At 36.0% G+C, this 14568-nt stretch overlaps 5 protein-coding genes across 15 annotated transcripts in view; 2 read left to right on the top strand and 3 right to left on the bottom strand.

Moving 5' to 3' along the window:
* LOC129786498 (3'(2'),5'-bisphosphate nucleotidase 1) overlaps window positions 1-14568 on the top strand; it is a 1077868-nt gene that overhangs the window by 358745 nt on the left and 704555 nt on the right. The gene's annotated exons all lie outside the window — the stretch shown is intronic.
* Window positions 1-14568, bottom strand: part of LOC129786463 (insulin-like growth factor-binding protein complex acid labile subunit) — a 454087-nt gene that overhangs the window by 358745 nt on the left and 80774 nt on the right. The gene's annotated exons all lie outside the window — the stretch shown is intronic.
* Window positions 1-14568, bottom strand: part of LOC129786533 (troponin C-like) — a 431024-nt gene that overhangs the window by 358745 nt on the left and 57711 nt on the right. The gene's annotated exons all lie outside the window — the stretch shown is intronic.
* LOC129786431 (uncharacterized) overlaps window positions 1-14568 on the bottom strand; it is a 414480-nt gene that overhangs the window by 358745 nt on the left and 41167 nt on the right. The window lies entirely within an intron of this gene.
* Window positions 1374-14062, top strand: LOC129786405 (mucin-5AC). The gene is made up of 5 exons (XM_055821398.1): window positions 1374-1785; window positions 1924-2129; window positions 6285-7074; window positions 8452-9701; window positions 10891-14062. Exons 1-5 carry the CDS (start codon window positions 1500-1502, stop codon window positions 12412-12414), a joined length of 4056 nt encoding a protein of 1351 aa, XP_055677373.1. The 5' UTR covers window positions 1374-1499; the 3' UTR covers window positions 12415-14062.

Genomic DNA, 14568 nt, shown 5'->3' with positions numbered 1-14568 from the left:
GTACATTGTGAATTTATTATTAAAGTCAAGAGTGATTACATAAAACGACTACATTTCTTATGTATTGAACAACATAAATAGATAGAGTTTACCTATACGATATTAAATTTCCTGTTTGTATCCTTTTCATCACACTTCTACAATACCCAAACCGCGTGTCGGATTACATTTAAGTGTATAATATCTAAAATTCTATTATCGTACAAAGTGTTTAAATCTATTAATTAAATGATAATCTGGTTTACCATTTGGTTGGTGCAATAGAGGATGTTGATGCGGTTTGTCTCTCTCAAATGGTAAGTATAACCATAAGACTTGCTCTTCCTCTTATATGAATGAATGAATGGGTTGTTGGGAGATTTAATATCCTCCTTATCAAGCACAATTTAACTAAATTCCTTCAATGTTTGAGGTGTATTTGATAACGTCTAAATAATATTAATAGGTATAAGCTTTTTAGATAGATTCTGAGGGATTTAGATTTAGGGTAGATTCTGATAAAAATCTTTTTTTTTTATTACAATTCGTCAGTTATAAGATTTTTGGTATTCCGGCAAAAATCTTATAGGATTTTTACATTTTGTTTCTACCTTTAATCATATTTTTGAAGGAAAACTACTTTTCCAGACCTCTTCAGAGATCTCTCTGACTATTTTCCTGGACAACAAATTCTTTATTTTTCAAAATAAAAGATTTTATTCAAAATAAAAATGACTTTCTTACCATATACGGTTTCGGTGCAAGGTTGAATTGAATAGTATGTAATTTTATAGACATAAATAAAAGGAAAATAATCCGGAAAATGTATCTCTTCAATTTTTAAGCGTTAAAAAAACTTATTTTACTTGGAAATTGAATTTTAAGTTTTCCCGCGTTTGCTGATCGTTTAACGGAAATTGTAAATTCAAAATTTTGAAGAGTTTCGCCGCTAACTTCACTGTCTCCCCCACACTTTCATGTTTTTCACAGTTTTCTCGCGTTTTCCGCCGAATTTTCACGGGAAACTAAGTTTTCCACGCTTAGAGGGCGACACCGCGTCGATTGGCATAAAAAATTCCAAAAGTCACGAAAATCCATTTCCGGGAAAAAAAGTGCGTGTAAAATCCCCAACCGTCAAAATTTCCGCGGGCCCCAAACTCCGCACGGAGGGGTTCCCGGGGGCCCCGGAGCACCCTTAAGTGCCCCAGGAACCCCAAAAATGCGTTTTCTGCCCAAAAATTTGGAAGAAAAACAAAAAAATCACGAATTTTGTCGAAATGCAAAAAAAAGTTCGTTAAAGTCAAATTTTATTTTTGGGACACACTAATGATACATAGTTTTGTTGCTATGATGTTTCATGTGGTGCATTTGAGTGGATTCCGCGGTGACGTTGTTTGCTTTATTTTTCTTCCTACAAAAAAAATCGTCAATTTGAAAGAAGAAAAATAATAAAACTTTTTTTTGCCACTCGGGGCGTTTTGGCGTGAAAAAGTGCAGAGAAAATAGAAAAAGAGAATGCAATGGATGATCAAAAAGTGACAGAGAGTGCCAATATGAGCGGGGAGGGCGCCGAGAGCGACAGCAGCCAGCAGGAGGAGGGAGTTTTCGCGAGTGATGACAACAGAAGAGAGGAGATCACAGGGAAGAATAATGGACATCGCCAGCGCCGTCAATGGGCCAAGGCGAGACAAGCTGGCACTGCTCTCGATCCGCGTCACATGCCATCGAACCGACGGGTGTCCTTCCCGAAGCACGACAGCGAGCTGGTCACGGGATATCTGGAGCCCGCGAATCCCTGGGCCATCTGTAAGTCACAGTGCCCCCCCTTTGTCCGCGCGCGAGCAGAGCCACTCTGTCTCGTCGCGAGCGCACACACACACACATTCGCGAGCTGTTGAGTAATCCCATTGATTGATGATTTTTGCTTTTACCTCCCCCACACAGCAAAGCCCAATCTCTCTGCCAAGGAACTGATTGAGATCTATCGGAAGTCATGTTCCAAGCACGACGTGGAGCCCCTCATGGTGGTGGTGAAGCACCTCGAGGGCATGGACTTTCAGAATATGCCTCCCCGCGGGAACTCCCTCATTCTTCGCGACAGCAAACTCACGCCAGCATCATGTGAGGCACTCGAGGAGATACTAAAGCGAGTAAGTTTTGTTATTTTGTTGCCAACTTTTGCGCGTCTCACGTTCCAGAAATTCTAGCTCACCTAGCAAAGGGCTACCTACTCCCTCTTTTTTTCATTTGTCTTCCTTTGAAGTAGCCACGAAGAGAAGTTTTTTGAGAAGGAAAACAAAGTTTATCTCCTCTCTTGCCAAATTAATTAATTTAGCTGTGAAAGTCAAGTTCTTCTTCACTCGCTAAAGGGGTCTGCTCTGTTGTTAATCTTCCTTGAGAGACAGCGAAAAACATCAAATTTTCATCACGATTCTTTTTTTGTTGTTGGGTATCATTTACCTGTACATACATATCTTTCCATCCGATTACGTCTTATTGGACAGGAGAGAGAATAATAAAATGGGAATAAACTGGTTCAAATTGGATAAATGAAAAAGACGCACAAATTGATCAAATAAACGAGAAAAAGCAGTGTCCCCCGCACTTGGGTGGATTTTTTAAATGCTTTTCTTCTTTTTTTTAAAAAAAGAAAAATTCCAAGTTAGTATAAAGAGTTATGTTTGCGTCACATGATGCGGGTAAAGGCAGCCTGCAAAATATCTCTTTTGAGCTCTTTATAGCACTTCTGGGGTTAAATGTTGCGTTATATTTCAATATCTGCATTAATCGTCAATTTAAGGGCATTTCTGTGATGCTTTGAGAACCTATTTTAAGGGGAAAAAAGCCTCATTTCTGCCTTTGAAAAATCCTTTCGATCGAGAATGTATACATATTTTGATTTGAAAAGAAAACTCTCTAACTTTGTTCAGATCCGTTTTTATTCTAATTCAATTTGAGTCTAAATATTTATTTATTTTTTAATTTTCTTCTTGGAATAAGAACGGTCAATTAAGCTTTGAAGTTTTCCCCATTTTGCACACAATTTCAACAGGAAGCGCAATTATGAGATCTCTTCCGAAATCCTTGAACATTTTTTAAGATTGAAGGAAACTCTCAAAATTAATAAATTTACTTTTTAAATTAGGTAATGAATTTTACAACATTTCTTGCAAATTAAATTTAGAAGAGTGATTAAGTTTACACCAAAAACTTAGTTCCAAGAAACCCCTAAATAAAACATTAATTTATTTTAAGATTTGAAGTGTTTTGTGTTGTTTTATTTAAAGTGATATCATCATTGTTACTAAATTCTCCTCTACGTAAGACGAAAAAAAAAATTGAGTCATCGAACAATGTTGTTCTTTTTGGTGGTTATCTCCCTCGAGACAGAAGCTCATAAAACAGTAAATCACATAATCAAAAGATTACAACATAGGGGGACATGGGGCAATTTGTTAGTTTTTTGGGAGAAACATTTTCCTGATTTTCCTGAAAATATTTGAGTTTTCTCATGACTACTATCTTATAGGAAATTTTCCGGGCTACAATTTTGTCTCAGACGATTTTTCTCTATCTCAACGGGAAAATGCATTTTCAGGCCATTTTCCAAACCCTTGCACATTTGCCTGTTCCAAAAATCATGGGGCAAAATGTTAGTTTGCGTTTTTTGGCCTTAAATTTCAATTTTATGAATTTATTTGATCTAGACACTATAAAAGCAATTGATAATAAGGTATTTGTGTAACAATTAGAAATTTTTTTTAATAAAAAAAAAATACAAAAAATAAAAAAAATGAAAAATCTATGAAATTGCACTTTTTATTTTTTAAATAATTTTATATTAGTAATAGAGAGTAATATAACATACTAAATTATAAGTATTAAGTGTGCCGACTGGAAAAAAATAAAATAAATAAACTAAAAAATAGTTAACAGCCTTAAAAACGGTTTCTAACATTTTGCCCCAAGGGGTACTTTTTACTATCAGTGTTATACGGGAAAACCCGGAAAATTTTTTCGGAAAATTTAGACTAAATTCGTGTTCAGCAATAGTTACTCTATCAAAAAATGCATTTAGATCAAAAAAATTACACAGAAATACGCCAAAATACGATATTGAAATGAAAGGTCAAAGTAACTTTGAAAATCGAAAATTTTGTTTTTTAAATAAATCCCAAAATATTAGATCAATTATTATAAAACTTTATAGGCTTAGTTAGAGTTATAAAAGGTACCTTTTGACTAAATTAGAACAATTACGAAATAATATTTACTGTGATATTGGAGATGTGTGGTCTTGATTTTCTAACATTTTGCCCCATTTCCCCCTATAGGGGAAAAAGAGGCTACTTGTTACACTACTGTAGAAAGAAAATCAGGAAAACTTCTAAATCAATCATTAATCTCTTTAATTTAGTCAATGGGTAATCTTTCTTGATTGATTTTATTCTATGTACAAAGCTTAGAACTATATGTCAAAGCTTCTTAGAATTCAAAATAAACGTCGAACTTTTTAAAATAAATATCAAGTAGATTTTTAATACACTTTCGTTTTTTTTTTTCAAATTAAACCAAAATTCAAATCAAGTCCTATAACAGATTAGTACCTATACCCCTGGATTTTAAGTTAGAATGTTCTAAGCTACGTTGTTTTGTATTTATCTACTTCTGTCTAAAATATTAGGAAGAGGGACAAAAATGATTCAAAAATACAATTTTAAAACAGAAAAAGCTTGTTATTGATTTAGTACCGAACTAGTCAAATTTCTAGCCAAATATGCTCGTTAATTTTTACCTAGGGGGCTGCTACAACTAGCCCCTAAATGAAGCTAAAAGTATGGTTACCACCTCTAATGGGTTTCACCCGGAGACTTCGGGTTTCGGGGTATGATCTCCGGGCTGCGGGCTTAGGCTGAATTTCTCCGGGTCACACGATTTTAATTTTTTTTTTGCTTTTATATTCGGCAGTATCACAAAACTAAAAAAATCGGAAATTGAATAAACTCTGTAATTTAGGAAGAAGGGAAAATCGTCTTAAGTCAGATCTGAGTTTTTCTAAAGTAGAATAAACTTCTTCAAGTCTTTCAAGACTGAGCTGAACTGAACTGAGCCTGATACGTCTTAAAAGTCTGACCTAAAGGAACTAAGGTTTGGCCTAAGAAAATAAGGCCTGACTTAATAAACGGCTTAACTTTATTTCTTAAGTCAGGCTCAAGTTGTTAAATTCAAGCCGATCCTTTTTGCTAAAAAAGTTCGTGAAAAACACGAAACTTACAAACAAAAACCGACTTGAATTTTTTAAAATAAAAAAGAATTGAAAATATTTTTTTTTTATATCTTTCATTGCCTAACGAAAGATCGATGTAAATTTTAGTACTAGGGACATTTAAAACTCTACCTAAAAGTGACAATTAGAAGAAAAAAAAAAACAGATTTTTGGATATAGTTTAAAGCGATCTTATCAGACTAATTTATTAAAATTAATCCTTTTGTAGTAATTGAGACGTTTCTGTTCCATTTTATTGGTCTTTCTTAAAGATTATTCCTTTTTTTTCAAAAAGCTTTCGGTTCTTCTATATTTTAATTTAAAAAAAATAAATAAACATAAGAATGATTGAAAATTTTTTGATAAAAAAATATATAAAATTATAAATTCAGAAAAAAGGGTTTGAAGAGGAAAAGTTTCTGTATAATTTTTTTTATCTGGAATCGCTAAAATTGAATATAAAGAGAGAAATAATTGTTATTAGTTTAACAGTGCGCTAATATTGCTGTAGCTGTTTCCGACATACCGATACTTGATACAAATATTTCAATTCAATTGTTTTGCTGTGTAGTACTCTTGGTGGAAAATATTGGGAAGAAGAAAAAACATTAATGGGATGAAGTGTGGAGGTGGGTTGATAAGAGAGAAGATAAACATCTACCCGCAGCTTTAAATCAATTGCTTTTCAACTACACTTCTTTAAAAATTTATTCCTCCATTTGTGTGGAAATACAGGCGAAAATGCAAAAGGAAACAAACAACAAGCGGGGAGAGTCTTAAAATAGAATTTTCTAAAATCAATTTTATTGAATAAATCCTGATCTTGACACACCTTCTTTTCTTTATATTTTTAATGATACAGTGAAGAGAACCCTTCCTTTTGCGAGACATTTAGTTGTCGCGATTATGCCATCGGTGCTAATAATATATTCTTTTTTTATTTTAATTTGATTTCCAATTAATGTTGCGGCGGCCACACGTGCAAATGGTTGTGTGTGCAAGTAGCATGCATTGAAAAAAAACCCACTCTCAATTGCAGATTCAATACAAATTAATCGACTTGACGTCATGTGACCTGGATGATAGTTCGGCGTCTGCAATGTTTGACATGATTGAATTCTACGAGGCGGCCACGGAGTTGGATATCTCTGAGAATAGAGCCATCTCCCATCGTGGCTGGCAGGCGTGTGCGGCAATGATAAAGAAGAGTCAAGCCCTCAACATTCTCCTTACAAGTGGCACCACAATTTCCGACTCGAATGCTTCGAATCTCGGCAAAGCTCTCATGTCCTCAGCCATTCATACGCTGAAGCTCGAGCACTGCGGTCTCACGGGTCGACCCCTGTCCTCCCTGTGTTCCGCCCTGAAGAAGAATATGGTGCTTAAGGAGCTGTGGCTGGCCCACAACGACCTCAATTGCTACGATGCGTATACAATTGGGAATTTGCTCAAAGCAAATTTCTACCTGCAATTCTTGGACATTAGTAACAATTCCATTGAGGACAATGGTGTATGCCACATTGCTGAGGCACTCATAAAGCAGAGTCAGTTCTTCCGCAATGCCACCAATCCGGGAACATCGGAAAAAGCCACCACCGACAGTGCGGCAATGCAGAAGTTTGAACCCAAAAAAGCACTGCCGCCTGTTGTGAGACCCGTAGCTCCGCCGACACCTGCCCCAGAAGCCGCAGTTGTCGTTGAGAAACCTCCACAGCCTACAACTGAGACACCTGCGACGTGTGAAAAGAGTGACGATGCCGCAAGACTCGATGGGAAGCTTGTGACCATATACGAAGGGATGCGGAATAATAACAATTTAGATGTTCAAGGTAAGAATTCTTTTTTTTTTTCTAAAAAAAAAAAAAATTAATTTGTGAGAAATGTTCCAAATTCAATGTGAGGAAAATTTTGAGACATTTGTGATGGATTAGATAAAGAAAAAAAATATTCTTAAAGCTTTCAAAAATAAAATTCTTTGATGGATCGGAGAAAATTCGTGTGCCAAGAAAATCAGCTGGGCAAAAAGAATCACCAAACGGGAAAATTTCCGCGTTTTTCCAAAGGGTGTTTACCTGTTTACCTGTCGAATAATTTCATTTTTTTTTAGTAAATCATCTGAATAATTGGCAAATAATCCGAATATTTCCCTTCCAGATAATTTAAACTGAATAACAGTGTTCGGCTTTAATTTACTACCTACTAAAAGTAGTTATTTCAAGCCTAAAACATTTGTTCTTAATTTTTTTTTTAAAGATTCTTTAATTTTTCTTAAGAATGTCTTAAGTTTTCTTAAGTTTCTTTAAGAAAAAACCAAAAATTTCTCAGAAAGATTTTTAAGTTTTCTTAAGTCGAGCAAATTGCATATTTTTATGATTTTTACAAATTCCTATGTCCGAAAGCGATCTGAAAAAATCATCGAAAAATGTTCATTTAGCCCGATTCAGCCTGACTAAAGATATCTTAAGTTTCGCTTACGAAAACTTAATAATCTAACTATTAACTTAATTACTTGAAAACTTAAAAAATTTTAAGTTTTTCTTAAATAATTTTAAGAAATATTATGAAAACTTAAGGCATTCTTCAGAAATCTTAAAGAATCTTAAGAAAACTTAAGTCTTTCTTAAGGAATCTCAAGTTTGTCTGATTAAGTGAATTTCACTCTTTATTACTAATAACGAAACAAAATGTTTTAGGCTTGAATTAACTACTTTTTTATACTTGAATTTACTACTTTTCAGGCTAATTTTTAGGCTTTACGTTCCTAATCTGAGTTCTTTTATTATTAGGAAGCAAGTAAATTTTTTAAGTTTGAATTTACTACTCTTTCGCTTTGTGATCTTAAGCAGAACTTCTTTATTACTAAGAACCAAACAACTTGTTTTAGTCTTGAATTAACTACTTGTTTGAATTTGAATTTACTACTTTTCAAGCTAGAACTTACTAATTTCTAGGCTCTGCGTTCTCAATCAGAGCCTCTTTTTTATGACTAAAAACGAATATTTTGATTTCCTTTATACGAATCATAAAAACTCCATTTATTAAAAGTCAGGAATAGGAAATAAATTCTTTTTTTTTTAATTAAATTATACTTTCAAGGGAAATTTATTCCAAAAAGTCAAAAGGAAAATTAATTTTATTCATTCAGACTTTGCTGGAAAGGTTTAGTCTTAGTCCTTATTAATTTATTTATTTAACATATTTTTTAGGAGGCAAACAGCCAAGTGGAATAATTCCCAATACCTTAGATAACACAACAGAAAAGGAATTTACGGAGGGAGAGAGTGATGATAAGACGTCGGAGGATGAAAAGAATGTACAAAGTCCAGTATTAGTTGATGCAGAACATGTTAAAGAGGCAACATCCGATGGGAAGGCAATGGAGGAGATTGAATTGAAGATTATTGAGAAGGTGGATGATGCACCGAAGCCCCCGGAAGTGGTGGTAGTGCATGCAGCGGTAGAGGAGCCCCAGTGTCCAAATAATAATTCAGCTCGAGATGCCGGCGATAGAGCACTCATCGAGAGCGATAAATCAGTTAATGAGTTGTGTACGTCGAGCTTGATTGATATAAATAGGAATCCCGTGAAAGAAACTGTTGCAGGTGATGTGACCCAGACCGCATCGGGGAACACATTGCCGCCAGAACTATGCGCCGAGGCGACAATTAACGAGATGCTTTCATTCACGAACTCCAATGAGACGACAATAAAGGAGGGAAGTGTGCCAACGGAAGCCAATTTAGATTATGAGCGCACACAAAAATCCCCCAAATGTTCCTCCGATATGACGCCCGATAGCCCAGCATCGTTCACGGTGTCCCAATCACTTGATAGTAGTATGGAGTTTCCGGAAAATTCTCCATCGTATGATTGTGTCTTTGATGTTCCGGCAACACGTCAAATAATCCCGGAGCGCTCCCTCAGTTCGGAGAGTCTCAATAGTGAGACGTCCGTTGAGTCAAATGACTCCAAGAGCTCAATTAAATTGGCTGAGAGTAAATTCTCCAAGAATGGAACGCTTGAGCGTCAAACAATGGGCACCGTGGAGCCACCACCGATAACAGCCCCATCGGGACTTCAGGTGCTTGTTTTGTGGAATAATCGCATTACAAAGAAATCCGCAGCACCCGTTTCGGATGTCCTAAAGGCCACGACAACGCTGGAGATTCTCAACATTGGCAAGAATATCCTGAGTAATGATTTCGTAACGAGCATCAAAGCGAATTTAATTACAAACACAAGTCTCACGAATTTGGGACTACAAAGCTCCCATCTCACCTGTGTGGCTGCAAAGACGCTCGGGGAAGTTTTAGCCACGGGGCCCAATGGGGTGCTTCAGCGGGTGGATTTGCGTGATAACAACATACAAATTCCGGGGATTACATCGCTAAATGATGCCCTCAAGGTCAACAAGTCCCTGACGCGGTTGGATTTGGACAATACACTGAAACGATATGTATACCCCACATTGCATTCAATCATGTGTACACTACCAGCGAAAAGTTTCCGGGCAAGCAGAAATTGGGTATTTTTAAAGGCAAATTTCAAGTGTCTATATCTCTGGTTTTGCTGAACCGATTTTCAAAAATTTATTAGTTTTGAAAAGATACATTTCTCACTTTTCTAAAACTGGTAAATTTTTGGAAATCGGTCAAGCCGTTATCTCTTGGCAGCCATTTTGGTAAACTTAGGCAAAAGTTTTTTTTTTTCACGATTTCACAAATTTTGACTTTGATCTCTTGCATCTCGGCCGCTAGTGCACCGATTTTGACGAATGTAGTATTGTTGGAAAGATAATTTAATCCCCTGTCCAAATCTGACAAATTTTTAAAAATCGAACAAGCGGTTCGGTTGTGACAGCCATTCTAGTGAACCATAGTGAAAAAAAATACACTTTTGGCTATAGCTCAGTCTGTGGTTGACCGATTTGAACAAACCCGGATTCAAATATACTAGTAAGCTGACCAAGCTTACGAGAGCTGTGTTTCTTTCAGTGTACCAATTTTGTGAGAGCAAACTATAACGCAAATTCATTTAAATACGCGCAAAGTCCGAAAAAATTGAAAAGTCATCCCTCAAGAAATCTTTAAAACGCCATATCTCGGGAACGACTCCATAGATTTTTGATTTTGAGCTATCGTTGGAAAGGTCTTAACCTCAGCTATAACATATTAAAATGTGAAGTAAATCGATAATGGCATTTTCGAAATATTCGAGTTCGAAAATTTTGACTTTAGCGTCTCTCGCGGTCATTTCTCGAAGTTACAATGTTCTAGACTTTTGTAGGGTTTTACAAAACCTTTCATTTGCGCTTGAGCTGATTAAAATCGGTCAAGCCGTTTTCGAGTTATAGTCGATTTTCGATGAAAAATTGTGGCGGCCATATTGACTAAACGGCTTGATCGATTTTCGAAAATGAGGTATCGTTGGAAAGGTGTTGATGGCCCCTACAACATACTAAAATTTCAGACCTCTAGCTATAATAGGGACTTAGATATAGGCAAATGGAAAATCGGTTATGAAATTTGCCTTCAAAAATACCCAAATTTTAGTCTTGCTCGGAAACTTTTTGAGGGTAGTGTACATCCGGAAGATCTATCTCTCATTTTTTTCTCTTCTCTTGTTTTTTTTTGTTTTCTTTGTAGGACTCGGGGACAGATACGACGGAATATTCGCGCTTGTTGACAAGCATCCGGGCGCAGTGTAGGCGCAATGAGCAACCCCTGGAGCCGCGTGATCCGATAAAGCCAACGGCAAAACGTGCCCGGAGTGCTTTTCTCCCATCGCGGAAGATCTCTCTCACGTGCTCAACGCGCTCTCCGCTGGATCTCATGTGTGCGGGTGGGAAGTCAGAGAGGCAACTGCTGGATACGTGTAGAAAAAGTGGTGGGCGCCTCAGATCACCATTGCCAAGTCCCAATCCATCCCCAAGTGCATCACCAGTGCCAAGTCCGTCCCGAAGCCGTTTTCAAGTGTCACGCGTCATCGAAGGTGCCTCCCCACTAACACCACCATCCTCCACGAGCAGTTCACCAACTAACTCCTTCACCAGTTCACGCTTTCGTGTGACTACCATTAAAGAACAAAAGCCCGTCACGCCGCCCGTCACCCAAGTACCCATTGTTGCCACAACGCCCATTATTGTGGAGAAGATTGCTGTGCCCGAGAGGGTGGAGATGACGAAGATTGAGGTGATTGATAGCCCTGATATGGAGGTTAGTCGCCTACTCACAACCACCGATGATAATTCCTCCATTGGCAGTGCGGATTCCTTTGATCGGGTGCACGATCTCAATACCTCGTTAAGTTCCACGGATAGTTTAGATATGTTGGGAAGTGAACCGGTTGTTGTGTTCGGGGAGAAGCTCAAGGGGAGCCTATCGAGTCAGGAATCCCTGTCGGATTCCACACAGCAGGAATCTTTTTGCTCAATGAGCAGCAATGAGAGTACCCTCACGAGTAGTGTTCAATTGGTTACGAAGGAACAACTGAGGGCACCGCAGGTGTGCACAAAGAGCCCCGAGAGGCGCGTCCGGAAGACTTCGCGGACATTGGCGCCAATTTTGCAGATCTTTCAGAATCCCGTTGCACTCATTGCGCAGAAGATGGACAAGAAGTTGGACATTGAGGGTCAGGAGAATGCCACGGGGACGCATCAGAGGCACGATAGTCCCATTGGAGAGTTATTGGCTCGTGTTACGGGTGCTGGGAGGAAGGAAACTTCTTCGGAGGACATAACACCCGTTGATGCGCAACCCACCACTGTGCTCCAGGCAAATGTAAGTCCGGAGAATGTGTGTGCGGTGGAAGTGGATGTCCTTGCTGCTGATTGCATCCCAGTGGCGCTGAAGCAGGAGATGAAGGAGAATATCTCTCCAGAACACACAATCACGGCGTCCAATGTGGATCTCCTGCAGGAAGCCATAGCGCAGGCGACAAAGGTGAAATTTGAGGTGGGCAGTGGGGATGATGATACGGAAACGGAGGATTTGAGTCAGAAATTGGATGCTGAATTGCCCACAATTGTCACGGAGGAGACTCACACACTCGGGCAAATTGCCCGGGATTCCCTAAGCATTCTCAATCGTCACGATGAGGCTCCTCCTCCGGCGCCTCCGCCATCTCTGGTCCCATCCGTCACACCGATTGTTCAGCAAAATGAGAAATAAATCCCCCCGCCCCGGAGATGAAGGAAGCAAAAGAAGAAGAAGAAGAAAACCTGTTGTTCTGTGATAGGTTCATTTGTGATAACTTTTACTATAATTAACATTGAATTAGTTTTGTTGTTTTCTTTATCATTTTTTTTTATTAAGATTTTATTTGTGTATTTTTGTTTTTTTTTTTTATTTCTCAAACAGTGGGTAATTTTTAGATTTTTTTTTTGATAAGGGCGGCACGTAATATATTAAAAAAAAACATTTTTTTATTTTTAAATTTTGATCCCGCAAAAGGAACTTAATTGTATAGCATATTATATATATTATATCTAGGTGACTTAACATGGTGAAGAATAGTTAACTCTTTTTGTACTTTAAAGGTTAAAAGAAGATGAAGGAAAAAAAAAACACTGAAGACCATTTTGTCGAGTTAAAAAAAAAGTTTTGTGAAATTAAATTATAAAAAAATAATAAATATTAAATTAAGTAACAAAAAAAACTATTTAAGTAGGATTTTTTAAATTATAAAAATCACAAATGCCATCGAGAATTTCATTCTAGAATGGAAAAGGAAGGGAAGAAGAAGAGAATTGTAGCAAAAAAAGAAATGAGAAGAAATCACTGAGAAAGACAAAATATAAAATATGAGAAGAGATAAATAAGGGTTTACTTACTAAACTTACTTACTATGTAACAAATCACTGTACGTAAAAGTATACAATTTGTAGGAAATTGTGATATTATTGATTTTGATTCACGAAAGTTACTCATAATGCAGACAAAAAGAAAAATAATTTAAAAAAAAAAAACATAAATAAAAGTGAAATTATTAAAAAAAGAAAAAAAGTATGTAGGAAAAAAATATTACAAAAGAAATCACATAGTGGCGAGAGGAAGAATTTTATTTAAAGATTAATAATGAAAAGAAAAAAATAAATACGATAGAAATGATAACAAAATGAAATTGAACCCACCAAAAGCAAAAGGATATAATTGTTACTAATTTTGAATAATTAATTAATTCTGATCATTTTTTTTATGTACACACCATGTAAACTTGTTCATAATTATGTAATTTGTTCAACAAAACGGACATTTGTTCTTATCTCCTCCCCCCTCATATTACCCCGCGAATTAATTTAATTTTTTTATCATTATTTTTTTTCTCTTCAACTATGTAAAACATGAACGTGCATAGAGGAAAAAAAAAGAGCGAGAGAGAGATCATGGTGTTAGTAATACACACAATGTTTAACAATAAAGTAAATGTAATTACAAGAAAAAATATAAAAAAATAAATCTGTACACATTTTAGCATTAATAACTTACAAAGAAAACTTGCATGTAAAATATGTTTCACTTTTATTTTGCCTTTTGACATCATAAAACTTCACAAAATAATAAAACTAAAAAAGGATTATTTTATTTGCAGATCTTTGGAGGCGGCTTCTTCGTTAAAATATATAGTACATAATAAACATTATATATAATAGTAAATAAATATAAATATATATTTAGTATGTATACAGATAGTATCGATCACAAAATACCTATTCTCGATAGTAATTCTGTAGTTTGAAACTAAGTACTTATAGAGTAATAAATGAATGTAAAAAATAAAAGTAAAAATAAATATTACATGCTAAATGATGAAAAGTAATCTATTAATGATTTTTTTTAATTCGACGTTTCGGAGATTGATTTGTCTTTCCTCAGGTTTGGAATTTTATTAAAGATAATTGGCATTGATCAATAAAATAAGGAACACTCTTTAGAATAAATTGGTTTACAAGACTGAAAAAAAAATCAGGCACAATCTTCCACCATTTGAATTGGTTAAAATGACCGAAGTACTTCAAATATTCACACAATATGATTTAACTGAATTATTCTGTCAATTTAACTGAAGTACTTCGGTTGTTTTGACCAATTCAAATGGTGGAAGATCATGACTGATTACTTCAGTCCATTAAACGATTTTTTCTATAGAATGAACGCTAACTTGTACGCACAACGTATCCGAATTTCAGCTTTCTAATTCCTTTAGAAGAATAGATATTAAAAAATTAAAATTTTACAGATGGCTGCAAGTGTGTCTTAATGAATCGAATTATGGAGATTTCCAACTACGTAGCAGACGAAAATACACAAAAACATTACAAAAAA

Source organism: Lutzomyia longipalpis, chromosome 1 (genome assembly GCF_024334085.1).
Source record: "Lutzomyia longipalpis isolate SR_M1_2022 chromosome 1, ASM2433408v1".
NCBI lineage: Eukaryota > Metazoa > Arthropoda > Insecta > Diptera > Psychodidae > Lutzomyia > Lutzomyia longipalpis.
The sequence above is the reverse complement of the archived record's forward strand: the minus strand, read 5'-3'. Positions and strand labels throughout refer to the sequence as shown.

Excerpts from the sequence above, each read along its gene's own strand:
- LOC129786405 (XM_055821398.1), top strand. The coding sequence starts at position 1,500 with ATGGATGATCAAAAAGTGACAGAGAGTGCCAATATGAGCGGGGAGGGC. Across the intron at positions 1,786-1,923 it reads CGCGAATCCCTGGGCCATCT|CAAAGCCCAATCTCTCTGCC; the intron begins GTAAGTCACAGT and ends TCCCCCACACAG. Across the intron at positions 7,075-8,451 it reads TAACAATTTAGATGTTCAAG|GAGGCAAACAGCCAAGTGGA; the intron begins GTAAGAATTCTT and ends CATATTTTTTAG.